Source organism: Rissa tridactyla, chromosome 3 (assembly GCF_028500815.1).
Source record: "Rissa tridactyla isolate bRisTri1 chromosome 3, bRisTri1.patW.cur.20221130, whole genome shotgun sequence".
In the NCBI taxonomy this organism is placed as follows: Eukaryota; Metazoa; Chordata; class Aves; order Charadriiformes; family Laridae; genus Rissa; species Rissa tridactyla.
This window is the reverse complement of record NC_071468.1, coordinates 28953480-28970497: the sequence shown is the minus strand read 5'-3', so window position 1 is coordinate 28970497 and position 17018 is coordinate 28953480. Positions and strand designations below refer to the sequence as shown.

Here is a 17018-nt window from a genome sequence, read left to right as displayed (position 1 = left end):
AAAATGGGAATGACTGAAAGAGGGCTAAATGTGGATGCTAGATGTATTTATGGCTTCAAAGGGAGACTGGATAAAGTCATAAAAGAGAAGCATTAACATAAATGTATAAAATAAAAGTATCATCACTCTAACATACTATAAAAAGTTCTGAAATTTATTTTTCTTTGCGGGGGGGAAATGGATGGAAAATTTAGCTCTAGGGAGAATAGAGTAGTTTTCACAAAATAAGTTGAAATTCATTGAAGTCAATACTAATGGTAAGAGAGTCCCAAAGATTCTCTAGAATGTTTTGTTCCTTGCATTCTTTTAATTGCCTTGTTCATGAAAATGGTGAAAAAGTTGACAGGTAAATACAATGGTGGTTTTTTTATATTTCACATATGATGAGCCATAGTTGGAGATGTCTTATTATAGGAAAAACAAGTCTGGTAAATTATATGATTTGGTAAGGAATACTGGGAAGAATAATACTTTTGGATTATCTCCCCAGTGATTTCTGTGTCTTAAATCAGATCTTAAATACTTAGAAAAATGTATTAAATATTAACTTAAATGTTGTAAACGTGATTACTGGATACGTATTTTTCTCAGCAGGAGAGCTGCTACTGTGTTCTTATTTGAAAATGAACATTTCTTGCTGGCAAATCTCATTTGTGAAATTCTTTCACAGCATAAAAATATACCTGTTTTCCATGTATTTTGTTTTAAAACACTTTTTCTTTTCTCCTGAAAATATCCCAGTACTTGTAATCTCAAACCATTACATGCGATCAGCTCCCATCATCAAATAAAATCATTTATACAGCATTAAAATTCATACCACGAGACCTACCTTTTCTGCTAACAATTCTCTGATCTTGCTTGCCTGGAGACGGAACTTCATTAACTGTGATTCCAGAGTTAAACATCTTTCCTTCCAATTTACAGTACCTTCTGGCTCTGAAAGTTCAGCCATATTTATGCTGGAAAAAGAAAGGGAAAAAAATCACCATGTCAAATTGAGTCTGTATTTAATGTCTGACTTTTTTTAAATATACATACTAACTTATTTTACATAAATCTCAAGAATGCCCCCAAATTTTGTACATGTACAGCTTCATAAAACTTAGCAAAAGTACATTAGTCTACAAATGCTGTTATCATAACTGGGGGATTTCTGAAATCTCTGTTGATAATATTTAGGTTTATTATGATTTAATTTCTTAAATTATTTTGGGGCTGCAATATAGTTTCCTTAATAAGCAGAAACACATCACACATTTTAATCTTCAATTACTGTATATAACCTTTCTTACATAGAAGAGGCATGTAGAGAACTGAGCTTTTGCTAAGAAAATGTGCTACCTGTGAGTTAGTAGCACATTTACTTTTATGCAAGTTTAATGTTTGGCAGATGACTCTTTAAAAAAGTGCTTTAAAATCCTTATGCTTAATCAGATCGTCTTTAAAATTTAATATCCTTAATGACATGCAAGAGGGAGCTTATGCTTCCAAATGTAAAGGCAGGGGAGCAAATGGTCCCTAATGGGTCCCCCACATAAAAAACAAGCCCTTTACATTAGCTGTTGCAGATCTCGGGACTTCCTAATTCCTAATTTCGGGTTCAAATCTGTGCTTTTATCTACATTTAACTGCTCACGCCTTCTGGAAATTGAGCGCAGTGCCCTTTTGGCCAAACACTGCTGGAAAAATTATTCAGGATGGGAGCTGGCTCATCATGGTTTGAGCCTGAGAAGCCAAGAAAATCATCTGTGTGTAAGCAGAAGGACTGGGCTCTGTTGTATTCCAACTGTTTGTAGACAGCTTAATAGAGAGTAAGTGGATGGCTGAATGTAACCATTCAGACCAAGAAGTTCCCTTGTGAGCAAAGGCCCTGGCCTTTGCAGCGCTCTGAACACATAGGTTTGGCTTTGAAAATAAAGCCTGAATTCCCCCTGAGTATTCAGTTTATCTCCGAAATAACAAACAGCCATAAAAACACCATTCAGTGGAAGACAGCTGGAAGGAAGATCACAGCAAACAAAAAATTGCCAGTCATAAGGTTATGCTGTATTTTCGTCACCTTTGTCATGGACAATGAGACACTGACAACGAAAGGCAAGGAGCAACCATTTTCAGCGTGATCAAAGAGGCTGGCACAGGAAAATCATGCATAATATAGATTATAATATAGATACCGCAACTCCTGACCCACTTCGCATTGATTAATAAGCAACGTCTTTGAGACCCCCCCTTCCCATGACTACTCCAGTCCTTCAGAAGCCTAGATTCAAGCACTCCCCTTCCTCCCACTGTCGGAGGAGGCAGCCCCAGTTCCCCTCCTTCTCCAGGCTCTCAGCAGCTAGAGGGGAAGGACCTATGGATTTATCTTTTCCACTGTTCCTGACACGAGGGAGAAAAAAGGAAAAGGCAAAGCATCGGAAGAGAGATCAGGATTCCAAAGGATTCCAAAGGATTCCAAAGCAGGATTCCAAAAAGTCCTTAACTTTTCCACAATACATTGATATTTTCTAGTTCTCTTCTAAATTTTCAATGTCTCAAATTACTCTCAAGTTCATCATAGCTAAGCAGGTGAAAAACTCGTCTCAAAACTTTTTTCCTTTCACATACCCTAATTTTTTGTTCCTTTCATTCCGTATCTTAAGTTAGAAGGAAGAAGAGGGTCACCACAATCACTTGTTTGAAGGTAACTGCTCCATTCTTGCCTCTCTCTTCCTCTTGGTCCTGTAGGCTGTGATTCAAGCTGTTAAGCCTGAGGTTACAACCATCCCTATTCAGGAATCCTCCACTCAGGAATCTCCATGGAATTGCTGGGATTTAAGCACGTAATTAAAATAGTTTCCTGAGCCGATCCTACAACACCCGAATTCTGAACTTTAAGCACACAGTCATTTCAACTGCAGACCTTCTGGGTGACCGGTGTCTTTTACCATTTCCCCCCTTCTTTTAAGCTTGGCAGAAACCTCCCTGGACTGCCAGGAAACCAGGCTGCTCACCGTTGTCCCGTCCCTGATCCTCGCTCCTCTCTCCTTGCGCGGGGTCCCCACGTTCAAGGCGAGGAAGGTGGCACCTCCAAGGAGCAGCTTCTGCTGCTTTACAGAGGAAGCAGAAGTTTCAGCTGCAGATCGATTTGGACAGACAGCCTGGATTCTGCTCTCCTAAGTAATGAGGAGTGACAATTTCCCATTAGGCTGTCTATTTAGGGGTTTTTATAATGCTTTTCCTTTTTGACTAATTACAGCTACATAAGAGAGAGATGAACTCAGCCAACATCTGTCTAAGAATAGGATATTTCAGTGTTTGTGGTAGTGAAAACACAAATGGATCAAGTAGTGAAAGAATTTTTGCTTTTTCGTAGGGCGCAATATTACAGGGTGGAGTTAAAAATGTTTGTCTTTCAACAGACAAAACATTTTGAGTAGATGGATTTCTGGCAGCAGACAATGCGTTCAGCCAAGTAGTTTCTCAATGTCCGAGCTAATTAATATTCCACTGTATAAACATTACAGATAAAAAGTTTGAAAATAACTCCTTCTATTGTGGGATGTTTGTTAGAGATTATAATAATTTACTTCATATTTTCCAACAAGCCAATGGGTTGTGGAAATATTTACAGGCGCATAACACACTGTTTACAATTGCGGAGTGAATGATCTTACTTTGAATCAATGACTTCCTGTTTCTTGTTTGATTCCCCAAGGGAGGAAAAAAATGAGTTCATCTCTCTTGGCTTAATGGAGTGCTCTGAATCAGCAGCTGAACCTACACAGCCGAGTCCTCCCCTTCTTCCTGCTCCAGTTCACACCGCAAAGCCCTCCGTTTTCCCCCCCGAGTCTATAAAAATCAAACCTTTTGAAAAGTAAACGAAAAAAGTGCACATTAAAGCGGTAAGTTCTAATTATGTCATCAAAAATTAATTGAGACAAGTTTGACAAGTCTGGAAAGATTAAATTCGCCTTTTTCATTTTTTTAAGTTTATAAACCTCTTCATAGGCTTCAAGAAGTCAGAATGTCACATTCTCCCCAAAGGGATTGATATAATTTCCTTTTCTTTGCCGTCTGCTCAGAAATTATCAACATACATTTCAGGGGGAAGGAGGGAACAACATTCTGGCTTTTTGAAGCTTGTTAAAAATTTACATATTCCTTATCGCACTGTCAGTGTTTTCCTCTGTTTTTAACAAAACACTGTGTTTAACTAAAGAATTTATATTCTGTCCATATGTTCTGCAGGTCCTCTCTCTGCTGGAGAAAGCCTGTAAGTCCTTCTGTCTCAACAGGAGTGGGTTTGTGCAGTACATGGTGGGTTCCCTACACCGTCCTAAAATGTTCACCAGCCCAAACGCATTTGGACCATCCCTCTAGCATTTCAGTCCCCTTTCTTCCACCCTTTGCACCCAAACTTGGCCACTTTCAAATATTTTTGGAGCTGTAAATGTTGGACTGGAGAAAGGAAATGATGAGACACAAAGTGGACCTGTTTGGGAATCAAGGAAGTCATTCTCAGGTTTGTTGCTGGCCAGGGCCCTTACTTGTGTCCAAACACTGGTAACTTTATTTTCCATTTGACTCATTTTGCATAATTCCATGCTCAGACAAACTGTAGGCTAACCTATTTAAAACCTCCTTCAAAATCTGATTTACAAACGGGTTTTCTGCCACTTCCCAGATATCGATGATGTTGTTCCCATGAAGCAAGAGGTCACCGAAGGCTCCCTGACTCCAGCACTAGGCGCAGACCCTCAATGTCCCTCCCCATATCAGGGGCCAGGCTGCCCCCTCCCACCCCGGTACTGCCCCGCTGCCTGCTCAGCTCCCTGGGGAACGGCACAACCGGCGGATGACCCACCAATGCGTGTACCAAACAGCATTAAAGCGCAGAATTTTGCATTTCGCATCCTTTTCCCGATGACAACAGTTTTAAAGGTCGCAGTGCAACATCACCCTAGGTATGGAATTTTTATGTGAAATTCTGAACGCTGACAGCATAGATCTTTAAAAAATATATTAGTTTTCCATGTTTGTTTGGCAGATGTGTTGTGTTCCCCATCTTTTGGGGGACAGCGGGGATGCGCCAATGGCACTGCCAACTGGACGAGGGGAGCCTGGACCTGAAGGGACCTGGAGGGACCTGAAGCGACCTCAAGCTCCTCATTCTCCTGCCGTGGGGACACTGCTGGACGCACCCCCGGGGTTCCAGCAGTCGGGGAGCACCGCGGTGACCTAACACAACGTCACCGTGACGCCATCCCACGCCCGACGGAGCCGCCCGGGGGGCACCGCGCCGGCTGTCCCGCCGCGCCCCGCCGCCGGGGACCGACACCCCGCCGGGGGACAGCCCGGGATGGGGGTCCCGGGCGCTGCCGCCCGCCCGGCGCGGCCCCGCTCGCAAAGGGAGGGAAGGGGGCAAACGAAAGGGAGGTCAAACCTGGCCGGCCGTGGCTCGCCGCGCCGGGCGCCGTCCGGGCTGTAGGCGCTGCGGGGCCGCGGCTGCCCGCGCCCCTCGGCGCCCGCCCCACCGTCCATCCCGGCGGCGAGCGGCGCGGCCGCCTGAGCGACGGCCGGCGCGGCCACTGAGCAGCCGGGGGCCGCCCCCGGCGGGGCGCCCGGGCGGGGCCTGCGCGGCTCGGCGGCGGGGGGAGCCGCTCGGCGCCGGGGGACCCTTCCCGGGAGGCGGGCGGGATGCCGGGGCCTCCGCCTCAGGCGGCCGCGGGTTGCGGGCCGCCGCCTCACCCCCCATGCTCTGGCCGCGACGGGGTGCCGGGCTGGCAGCGCCCCGTGGGGAGGGTGGATGGAGCGGGGACGGAGCGGCCGGGACTCCTTCCCGAACCCCGGCAGGGCCCGCTCGGTGCGGCGAGGGCTGGAGGGAGCCCGGCGGAGGGGAGCCGGGTGGGTGCTGCAGGGGATGGACCACACAGCAACCTGCGCGCCCCTGGTCGGAAGGGACGGCCTGCCTACATACACCCCTTCCCCATCCCAGGTTTTTAAATTTCTGTGTGAATTAGGAATTGTCCCTCTGACCTTGGGTGAATTTCTGAAGGGGTGACTATGTTAGGAAGAAGCATCCGCTTGTCCTGAAGTTCATTGGCTCCAACATTGGAGCTTGCTGCAATTTCACCTTTTGTAGAAGGTCATTTGTCAAGTATAAACTGTTGGGTTGGAACAGTGCAGTTACCAGGGCAATGGTGGGGATATTACGGGATGAACAGGTCTCACAGAGCTGCCATGTCCAACAGGGAATGACATGCTTTGCATTTTAGTACTGGCCAGGGTGAAGCAGCAGGTGCACGTGCTGGTGAGTCATGATGGGAGCAGGCTGTCCATCCCCTCCGGCTGAAAAGAGCTGTGAGTACATCTCAGGTAACCAGCCATCTCTCTTCTAAAAGACTGCCTGAAGTATTAAAAAGTATTTGGAAAAAGTAATTAGTCTGGCACGGACAGGGATCTTCCTCATATACGCGTTGATTTGGACTGAAATTTAGGGATTGTATTTCGTTTGGATTGTGATTTAAGGAGGCCAAATGTTTTACAGATTCTTCTGGGGCATAAACATGCCACACTTCAACATTTGCCTGGTGTTCATTTCTGTTGTTGGTGCACAGAGTCATCTGGTGTAAACTGCTCTTTTCACGGAATCACGGAATCACGGAATCTTCAGAGTTGGAAGGGACCTCTAGAGATCATCTAGTCCAACTCCCCTGCTAGAGCAGGATTGCCTAAACCACATCCCTCAGGGCTGCATCCAGGCGGGTCTTGAAAATCTCCAGAGAAGGGGACTCCACAACCTCCCTGGGCAGCCTGTTCCAGTGCTCTGTCACCCTCACTGTAAAGAAGTTTTTCCGTGTATTTGAACGGAACTTCCTATGTTCTAGCTTGTGCCCATTGCCCCTTGTCCTGTCGCTGGGAACCATTGAAAAGAGCCTGGCTCCGTCCTCCTTAAACCCACCCTTTAGATACTTGTAAACATTAATCAGGTCCCCCCTCAACCTTCTCTTCTCCAGGCTAAAGAGTCCCAGCTCTTTCAGCCTTTCCTCATAAGGGAGGTGCTCCAGTCCCACAATCATCTTGGTTGCCCTACGCTGGACTCGCTCCAGTAGTTCCCTGTCCCTCTTGAACTGGGGAGCCCAGAACTGGACACAGTACTCCAGTTGTGGCCTCACCAGTGCAGAGTAGAGGGGGAGAATGACCTCCCTCGACCTACTGGCCACAGTCTTCCCTATGCAGCCCAGGATGCCATTGGCCTTCTTGGCGACAAGGGCACACTGCTGGCTCATGGATAATTTGCTGTCTACCAGGACCCCCAGGTCCTTCTCCTCAGAGCTGCTTCCCAGCATGTCCGCCCCTAACCTATACTGGTGTTTGGCATTCTTCCTTCCCAGGTGCAGGACCCTACACTTGCTTTTGTTGAACCTCATTAGGTTCTTCTCTGCCCAGCTCTCCAGCCTGTCCAGGTCACGCTGGATGGCAGCACGGCCCTCTGGAGTGTCGGCCACCCCTCTCAGCTTGGTATCATCAGCAAACTTGATGAGGATACACTCTGTCCCCTGCAATCATCTTTGTCAGTTAAAGTGCAATTTTTTTGTTTGCAAAAAAAAAAAGGTCTCAGAAGCTCAAATATTCCCCATCTGGTTATACACACAATTTCATTTTTTCCTATTTGGTTCAGTACAGCCTCCAATTTTCCACTCACTTACTTGCAGTGACCTTAAAGTAGCCAAACAACTTCACTGAAACTGCTTAATTTGCTGGTACTTTCCTAAGTGCCTCATGTGTTTTTTAAACACTCGTCAATGAAAAACATACTAAAAACATGATTGCTGGTATAGCAAGGAGTGAATTGGTTTCTACGCAATACTGCCTGTCTAAAGTGTTCAAACTACATTAAAAACAAATTAACTGGAAAAAAAAAATTAGATTAAAAGATTTAGCCAAAAGAATAAAAATCATCATTTGATTCCTAACGCTATACAAAATGATTTAGCATTGGTGTTTAATGAAAACTTTGGCCATATCGTTTCCTTGAATAGTGACACGTTCTCTCTAGATACACCCACGAGCGCCGAGAGCGTCTGAATTCAGAGCGCACTGAGCTAAGGAAAAGTGGAGGCTCTGTGAACGACATGCTTAGACCGCAAGAGGGAGAGCAAAGCCCGTTCACTAAGTGAATGTTTCTTTCAGTTTATTTTGTGGATTGACATTTTCTTTGGCCTCAGATAATAAAAATGCTCTGCAGTCACGCAGCTCTCAATACTCATACATACTCTGGCAGAAGGAATAGGGATATTCAGGATTTTCTCTCAACTGCCCTTATCTGTAAAGTATGTAGAGGTGTCTGGAATCTGTTCAGTTTACTGAAGGGAATAAAATTACCAGTAGAACAACTGGGACACATAGAACAAAATACAACTTTGTTTTGTAATTAGAATGCAAGGGGGAAAGCCATAAATCTTCCAGGCAAAGACACAGAAAAGTATTGTACACATAAGCACAGTCTTAGCAAGAGAGTTGTTTTTCCTTGCTGTTGTCACTGATGGAAGTTGCAGACAAGCAGTGATAAATCCGAGGTGGTCTTGCAAGTACGTGCACAAAAGGCACAATACTGGTACGCTTTATGTTGTAGAAGCGAACTGCAAGACCACGTACGTGCACCTTGGAATGATCACCTGTTAGCTGGCTCACTACAGAAGTAAACCGCAGTCAAAACACCATGAAATATTTGCCCCTGTAATGTGGACTGTAAATATTAGCCTCTAGATGTGGGCTGAAGATGTGCGTGTTGTGTGGTTTTTACTGTCTGTAATTGACTTTAATGCAAGAAAACAAGTTCTAGTTTCTGATTGTCTTACTAAACAATAACCTCATTTGTTTTGAAGTATTATGAACACTGTATTGCAAAACATCTACTCTAGAGCATGGAAGCTAACCCAAAAAATGCCACTAGCTCCATTTCAGAGATGATCAAGTGGTTACCAAACCTGCAACCAGAATGTAACATTTTGGGTTTATGAGACTTTCCTGAATATGTAGAAGGTGATTCTGATGTGCTGGATCAGAACCTTACCCCCATCATGACACATTGAGCTTTTTTTGGTCCTCTCTCACATAGATAAACATTGGAGCCATTTAAGTTTATGTGTTTCAGGCTGGTATGTGCATCTACAATTGGAAAATATATTCCAGAAAACATTTTGTGATTCAAAAATCTTAGATTATACAATGTCTTCTGTAAGTTCATTTCTATGTGGATTCTTTGAAAGGATGACATATATATTTGAGACCTGCAATAGAGAAAAAGTCCCCATGATATTGTTTATACTAGTTGCAATTACAAATCTGTTATATAAATAAATAGATCATCTTCAGGTGCTCTTCAAATGTATTAAAAAGTATCTTTATCTTTCTTGACAAAAAACAACTTTAAAGGTTTTATTTAAGCGGACAAGGGGAAGGGAGAAAGATCATTCATGTTCAATTCATGTTATTACCACGACGTGTCCTTCAAGGCTATGGATTGTCTTTCAGTGGTAGAAAAATGGCATCTTATCTAAATAGCCTCTGGTATTTCTGCTTTGGTCCCTTTGAATGGAAGAATCTATGGTTACTTCAGTTACTAATAAAGGCTTTTTCTACATCAGAAAAATACAGCTTATGAGAAGGTCCATGGCTTCACTTTAAAAGCACAGCCTCTTTTTAATTGTTTGGCGCCACAGAGTGGTAAAATTCTATATTGCTCTAAATAATCAATTTCTGAGACTTTTCAAATTAGAAGCTCATCATCTCCCTCTGAAAGAAAATATAAAACATTCTCCTTACTGGGTATAGGCATAGCTCAAGAAGACTAGAATTTACAGCTTGAACATTAAAGTTTCTATCAGTGTGGGTTACAGTATTTCCTTTGAAAGGGATTTTCACTGGTGGAGGTTGGTTTGTCAAAACTGTAACGTCTGTGAACATAAATCCAGTGCTTAGAAAAAAACTTCTGCTGAATTGCAGAATGATGCTGAGACATCGCAGTAAAGATGGCTGTATCCAGGCAGAGCAGGGGGCCGTCTACCTTGGTATCCAGTCTCTTGACTTTTGCCCTCAGCCAGCGCCCAGGGGAGTTAAGTGTCATTACCCCAGAATACTGACCCAGTCTCCAGTTGCTTTGTGGTTCAGGGACTTTGTGAGCGAGAAGTTTTGTGTTTTGAAACTTCTGCTTTTTTTTTTTTTTTTCTTTCCATGAGTTAGTCCAGCTGCTTTTTAATCAATGTAAATTTCAAGATCCAAAATGTCCGAGGATAATGAGCTCCGAGGTGAAAATAAATCATTTAGTTTTTGACGTGTCATCTGCTTGTTTCATTTGATGCCCCTTAACTTTTGTAGAGACAGTGAAAAATGATTTTAGAAATTTCTGTTGCATTCCATTTCAGTAATTTCTCTTTGAGAATGAAGTTACCACTCTCTTTAATGGTTTCACAGAGAAGCCCCTCTCAACCTTTGGCCATCCTTCTTAGCCCACCTCACACTTCTGGCAGTCCTACTATATTCTTTTTGTGTAGGGATGGACGCTGCACACACTGTTCAAGGTGTAGGTGTATTTATACAGCGACATAGCGATGCTTTCTACTTTGTTTTTTATTCTCTCCCATACCAATTTCTAACACTGCGATTGCTTTTTTGGTCTCTGCAAGATCTCTGGCACACAGCAGAGCACAACAGAGCCACGCCACCAGTAATTCAAGGGACTGTTGTTCCCAGCCAGTAGAACAGAAATTATGAAAGTAGAGTGACTTACCTTTTCTTGGGCCTAATAACCCGTGCCTGGTGAGCCGCTCAGAGGTGGTATGTGAGCTAGTTCTAAATAAGTTATTTTGAATATTGGAAATTTGGTGCTCTTGGAGAACACAGCCATTGAAGTGTGTGGGTCTTGTGTGCTGTTGTTTCATTTCTTGCGACGCTTCTTTGCTTTACATTGCACTATGAAGCGTGGATGCTTCAGGTGTTACCTGACAGCTCCCTGGCATTGATGCTTCCTCTAACTGGAAAGAAACTGGGGAGAGTAAAGCTCTTTTGGAAAGCAGAAAGTTGCTGGAAAGTTTTCCGTAGGGTTACAGAAAATGAGCTGGAATACATAGAGCTGGAACCCTGAAAAGGGTTCCCTTGAAATTGGGGAACGTGTAGGAAGAGGATCCCACTGAAAGTAAAATGTGGAGGTATTGAATTGAGCTCAAGGAACCGGAGACTTAGCTTGTTTGGAGACTTTGCTTACACTAAATAAGGATGTGTTGTCTGATTTGGCTGGAAGGTTAAATCACATATGAGCACTCAAATCTCACTTTGGAGTTAGTCCAGCATTTTAAGTAGGTCACTGTGACGCATAGTGCCAAATAACGGTGTCAGTTTCCTAGAAATGCCTGAACACAAAACAGAGGGAAAATCAACCAACTGACAGAGAAAAACTCGAATTATTTTCTGTGTGTTTGGATATGGTTAAACCTTCTCTCATTTCCTTTGGCCATTACCATGTGAGAAGTCAGAAGGTTCTGTGAAACTTCAGGGTTAAAGGGGGATCCAGAAGTTTGTTGAAAGTCCTGAACAGAGTCTCATGGACTCTAGTTGCTCCACATTGCTAAGAAAATCACTGTTGGGTGAAAGTCAAGTGGCAAGGGATGGGTTTTGTTATATTTTCACCCTTTTCCTTACCAAAACGTTGTTGTTCTTAAATCTTTATGGAAGCATGACTGCTACATTGAGCTGGCATTTTACAATAACCACCTTGCAATAACCATTTTCACAATGAGTGCAAGATTTCCCTTTTGCTAGATACAACTCACGGACTTGGGAAAGACTATCCCCATTTGATAGTTTATTGCTCGCAAATGACGTACTTGTAACTTACATTATATTCATATGGGACCTGGAAAGATCGTGAAAGGCACATGACATAGATGTTGAAGACCTAAAAAAATATGCTCTGGCTAAAAATGAAATGCTTATATCTATAAAAAATAACTGGGTTATATTCATTTTGGAGTTTAAGAAAATGTGGAAGTGCTGACAAGTTAAGGACTGTTGCAAAGGATCAAGAGATATATGGTTGAGAGGAAAGAAACAAATGGAGGCTGCTTTTCAAATGAAGTTTGTTGGATTTTTGCAAAGTGTTTATTCAAGGCTCTTTCTGCTCCTTGGGAAAAAAAGGAAAGAAAGGGGAAAGAGTTGGTGACTGGAGGAGGTTGACTGATGTTGGATGCTTTACTGGGGTTTGCTGCCTCTGGCTTCAAAACATCGTCGGCTGCGGAGGGACGGCTGCCAGCCGCCAGGTACAGCAAGGGCACAGACTAATTAAGCTCTGAAAGATGCATTTAAAACTGCTGAGGAAACTCAGGAAGTGAGGAGGGGGTGCAATGACTCGGAGAGAAACACCAGCCATTGCCATCATCAGATACATGGAGGTTACCACCCATTTTCCCTGGTGTGTTTTAGAATAAGGCAAGCTACTCCTGCCATACAAAGGCCGTCCACCTTCACGTTGGTTTATCTTTTAGCTGACAAGCATTTATTTTATCATAGAATCATAGAATGGTTCAGGTTGGAAGGGACTTTAAAGACCATCTAGTTCCAACCCCCCTGCCATGGGCAGGGACACCTCCCACTAGACCAGGCTGCTCAAAGCCCCATCCAGCCTGGCCTTGGACACTTCCAGGGATGGGGCATCCACAGCTTCTCTGGGCAGCCTGTTCCAGTGTCTCACCACCCTCACAGTAAAGAATTTTTTCCAAATATCTCATCTAAATTTCCCCTCTTTCAGTTTAAAACCATTATCCCTTGTCCTATCATTACACTCCCTGATAAAGAGTCCCTCCCCAACTCTCCTGTAGGCCCCCTTTAGGTACTGGAAGGCTGCTATAAGGTCTCCTCGGAGCCTTCTCTTCTCCAGGCTGAAAAACCCCAGCTCTCTCAGGCTTCTTTCCAAAGAAACCCGTCTTTCCCGCTGCGGAGGCTGCTGGAGCAGGCGGCGGTGCCGTGCCGCGGACCGGCCCAGCCCGACGGCCAACCGCACCGGCGGCCACTGTGCCGCGGGAGCCGCAGCGGGAGGCACCTGCTGCCTCCCCCCGGCAGCGCCCGGTGTGTGGGTGCGGGCGGGAGGCGGCGGCGGGGGGCGGCCCCGGCTCTCAGCGGGCGGCGCGTGGTGCGGGCGGGGCGGCGGGGACCGGGAAGGGAAGTGGCGGCAGCGGCGGGTGAGTCTCCCCGCGAGTGAAGGGCGGGGGGCGAGTAGGGTCCTGGCGGCCTTTCCCTTCCCCTCCTCCCCACCCCGCCGGGGCGGCTTCCATGGCGGCGGCCCAGCCGCTTCCCGTGGCGGGTGCCGCCGCCAGGGCGGTGAGAGGCCCCGGGAGCTGCTCCTGAGCCGGCGGCCGGTGCGGCCTGGCCCGGCCTGAGGGCCCGGTGGCGCGCTGGGACCTGCCGTGCGGCGCGGGGTTATTTGGGGCGTCTCGGTCGGTTAGGGAGAGCGAGGGGCTCTCGGCGGGGCCCGGCCCGGCGGTATCTTGATGTGAGGCGCTGTGAGTCGCGTCTTGCCTTCCCGGGACCGCGGTGTTGGTCACCCGGCCTGAGGTAACCATTCAACGGCCGCAGTGTGTGGTACTGTGTGTCAATGGCAGCGTGTGGTACCCACTGCCTGAAAGGCTAAGGCCACCTCGGTTTAGAAGAAAATAAAAGGAAAATAAAAGTTATGCTTTCAGGTCACTGTCAACTGGGACTAGGTAACAGATCCTAGAATGGTTTGTGTTAGAAGGGACCTTAAAGATCATCTTGTTCCAGCCCCCCTGCCCTGGGCAGGGACACCTCCCACTAGACCAGGTGAATCTTATCAGCATATATAAATATGTGGAGGGAGAGTGCAGAAAAGATGGAGCCACGCTCTTTTCAGTGGTGCCCAGTGCCAGGACAGGAGGCTGTGGTCACAGACTGAACCACAGGAGGGTCCCTCTGAACATCAGGAAGCTCCAGATGTGGCATGAGGGTGCCTGAGCACTGGCAGGGGTTGTCTAGAGAGGCTGTGGAGTCTCCATCCTTGGGAACACTTAGAAGCCACCTCGCCATTGTCTTGGGTAACTGGCTCCAGGTGGTCCTGCTTGAGCAGGGGGTTGGACCAGATGACCTCCAAAGGTCCCTTCCAACCTCAGCCCTTCTTGATAACAAGCTTGTAAGTCAGTGAAACTGTAGTGCATGTTAAATTGCCATTACCTTAAAGAAGAAAAATAACTTGCTATGTGTAATATCCATTATAGCAAGTGTAGAACTGGTTGGTATGTTTCAAAGAAACAAAACTGCTTTGCAACACAGTTCTAAGTTTACATTGATACAAGTTGAATGAGTTTTGAAGAGTAAAACAGAGCAACAGAAGTTTTGTGGTGTTATTCCCATGCTTCTGCATGATATTTTCGAACTGTGATCCAACCTTGTAACGAGTGCAGTAAAAACTCCAGTGAGACGGTTTGTCATTCATCCAGCAAATCCTGTTTTCTGTGACTTCCATTTTGTGCCATGAAGTCTGGGTGAATTTTGGACAAAATGTTGAAATAGTTGAAGTTCATAAAATTAGAGAGAGCTATAATCTTGGAAAAAAAAAAGGTAATGCAATAAGCGTCATTTTGGGACAGTGAAAAGACCATTATCATAAGAAGTGTTTGTAATTATGCCTTTAAAACAATGTGACATCGTGGTATTTTTTGCTTTTTGTTTTTATTTTGAGCAGGTATCTCTTAATCAGCTAAAATGGTTTTAAAGAAGAAGAAGGAAATTCAGGTAGATGCATTCTTTCTTCATCAGCAGCAGCTTGAAAAACTTCAGAGTAAGTGTGTTTTTTTCTGAACTAATGTCTGTAGTTTCTTTTTCTGTTAGTAAAATGTGTTTGAGTAGCTACTGAAATTGATCGGTTTGGGTTTTTTTTCTTGTTATGTTTTATTTCTGGTGGTTTTGTTTTGTGGGTTTTAGGTGTGTTCGATATTTTGTGGTTTGTTTTTCTTTTGTAATGCCAATGACTTCTTACGTTCGCAGAGTTAAAAGAATCATTTAGAATACTGTGTCTTTGGTTTGAAAGCTCTTTGTTTTGTTTTATGATTGGTCTGAAGGTGGTAGAAGGTCCTACTTGTGATCCTGCTTGCAGACCTGTAATTCAGTGCTACCCGAAGTACTAGTCTTAATATGTGGGATAACACTGAATCTCAAAGAAGCGCAGAAGGGACTGGTTGGAAGGTTGGGTTGGAAGGGATCTTGAGTGGTGATCTTGGAGGTCATCTTGAGTGTGTTTTCCCAGGCTTTGTGTTTTCTGTAGTTGATTTAAAGCTACTGTTCAAATGCTCTTTTATTTTATGGGTTTGATATGTTTGGGTTTTGGCTTTTTATGTTTGTTTGATAAGACAAGCTTCCAGTGATCTTTATAAAAAAAACAAAAAAAAACCAAACCAAGAAAGAGTATTACAAGATTTGTATACTAAAGCTACTATGAGGTGCTCCTTGCCTTCTAGCCAGCACTGGTGAGGCCACACCTGGAGTGTGGCATCTAGTTCCAGGCTCCCCAGTACATGAGAGACATGGACATACTGGAAAAAGTCCAGCCACTAAGATGATGAAGGGCCTGGAGCATCTCTCCTATGAGGAAAGGCGGGAGAGCTGGGACTGTTCAGCCTAGTGAAGAGAAGGCTTAGGAGGACGTAAAGATGACAGAGCCAGGCTTTCTTCTGTGTTGAATAGTGATGGGACAGGAGGCATGGGCACAAAATGAAACCCACAGGTTCCCTCTGAACATGAGGAAACAGTTTTTAATGTGAGGGTTACTGAGCACTGGCACAGGTTTCCTAAGGAAGTTGGGGAATCTCCATCCTTGGAGGTATTCAAAAGCCATCTGGCCATGGCCCTAGGCAGCCAGTTCCAAGTGACTCTACTTGAGCAGTTGGGTTGGGCCAGATGACCCCCAGAGGTCCCTTCCAACTTCAGCCATGCTGTGATTTTGTGAAACTGGTCTTCATACTGAAGATGAGGCCTACTATTAAGTTACAGTGAACCTTTATGTTTTCATTTGTTAGAAAAAAAAATTGGTGTTAAGGTATTGTAAAGTGACTTAAGGGATTGTGGCACCAGTAGGTTTAGTGGATCAGGAAAAAAATCTGAGAATTAAGCAGTGATTTCTTATTATAAAGTATGTATTGTTTATACTGCTTATTGTAATTCCTTTCTAAAAAGAGACTCTTCTTCCAAATGCAGTGTTTTCAAAGGCTGGAGAGCAAAACCTGGCATCTCTGCTTCTGCACTGCGCACAGCTGAGCGATGGCATCCAGCAGATCCAGTGTATTAAACAAGTAAGACTTCACTGTTGTTAGTGTGGGTTTTGGTAACTGACAGTGTGTCATGTGCGTTAATGTGAAATACAATTCTAAAATAAACTGTGCAATGTTTTGAACATTCCTGGAAACAGATAAAAAGCAGTTGTTACTGCTGCAAATGCCTTAGGTAGAAATGTAGTTCTGGTACTTAATTTAGCAAGGTCTACAGTTACTGGAAATGATGGAAGGGAAGTGATACCAAGTTTCCAATTTTGTATGTATGTATTTCTGGTATTAGAGGTGTTTTTGGAACATTATTGAACACCTGAAGCTCAGCGGGATGTGGTAAAGTGAGGACAGTTTTACACCATATACTTGGATGAGAGGGAATTCCGCCTCTGTTAACGATGGGTGTACATCCAGAGTTTTTGCTGATTATGTGTTGTGTCAATTATAGATCATACCATTGGTGAAGAAGATGGATCAAAACTCTGCATGTGATCCCATGGTAAAAGCCTGTTTGGATGTTTTGGGAGAGACATATTTTTCACTGGGTGCGAAGAATCCCTTGAAAAAAGTATTAGCAAGGTAAAAAAATTGAATAGTAACCCTTTTTTTTTTTTTTCAAATGTGTTCCTTACGTAGAAGTCAGTGATTTGTTGTGTGCTACCAATTGCTTATTAATTACAGAACATTTGCGAATATGTAGTTTTT

General features: G+C 44.5%; 2 protein-coding genes and 1 long non-coding RNA gene across 17 annotated transcripts in view; 2 read left to right on the top strand and 1 right to left on the bottom strand.

The window, feature by feature from the left end:
• The window catches only part of LOC128906863 (uncharacterized), a 60434-nt gene extending 54916 nt beyond the window's left edge, over positions 1-5518 (top strand). The window contains exons 4-7 of the long non-coding RNA XR_008465344.1: positions 3701-3887; positions 4234-4507; positions 4670-4949; positions 5033-5518. This is a non-coding gene — a long non-coding RNA (uncharacterized LOC128906863). The remainder of the gene's footprint in view (positions 1-3700; positions 3888-4233; positions 4508-4669; positions 4950-5032) is intronic.
• Positions 1-5551, bottom strand: part of PLEKHH2 (pleckstrin homology, MyTH4 and FERM domain containing H2) — a 55858-nt gene extending 50307 nt beyond the window's left edge. For 2 of the 6 annotated variants that reach the window (XM_054194861.1, XM_054194862.1), the window contains exons 1-2: positions 5429-5551; positions 833-962 (exon numbers count right to left, since the gene is read on the bottom strand). In XM_054194861.1, coding sequence (XP_054050836.1) covers positions 833-962; positions 5429-5526 — 228 coding nt within the window. In that variant the 5' untranslated portion in view covers positions 5527-5551. Of the gene's footprint in view, positions 1-832; positions 963-2610; positions 2955-2996; positions 3705-5428 lie in introns of those variants that run through there. The other 4 variants (XM_054194864.1, XM_054194863.1, XM_054194865.1 and 1 more) reach the window with 4 other exon arrangements.
• Positions 5552-5652: 101 nt separating this feature from the next.
• THADA (THADA armadillo repeat containing) overlaps positions 5653-17018 on the top strand; it is a 170012-nt gene continuing 158646 nt past the window's right edge. For 5 of the 10 annotated variants that reach the window (XR_008465189.1, XM_054193740.1, XM_054193739.1 and 2 more), the window contains exons 1-4: positions 5654-6360; positions 14738-14833; positions 16246-16340; positions 16762-16892. Coding sequence is in view for 8 of the 10 variants with exons in the window: in XM_054193740.1 (XP_054049715.1) it covers positions 14758-14833; positions 16246-16340; positions 16762-16892 (302 nt within the window). In the remaining 2 variants the exon portion in view is untranslated. Of the gene's footprint in view, positions 6361-13084; positions 13108-13186; positions 13221-14737; positions 14834-16245; positions 16341-16761; positions 16893-17018 lie in introns of those variants that run through there. The other 5 variants (XR_008465188.1, XM_054193734.1, XM_054193736.1 and 2 more) reach the window with 4 other exon arrangements.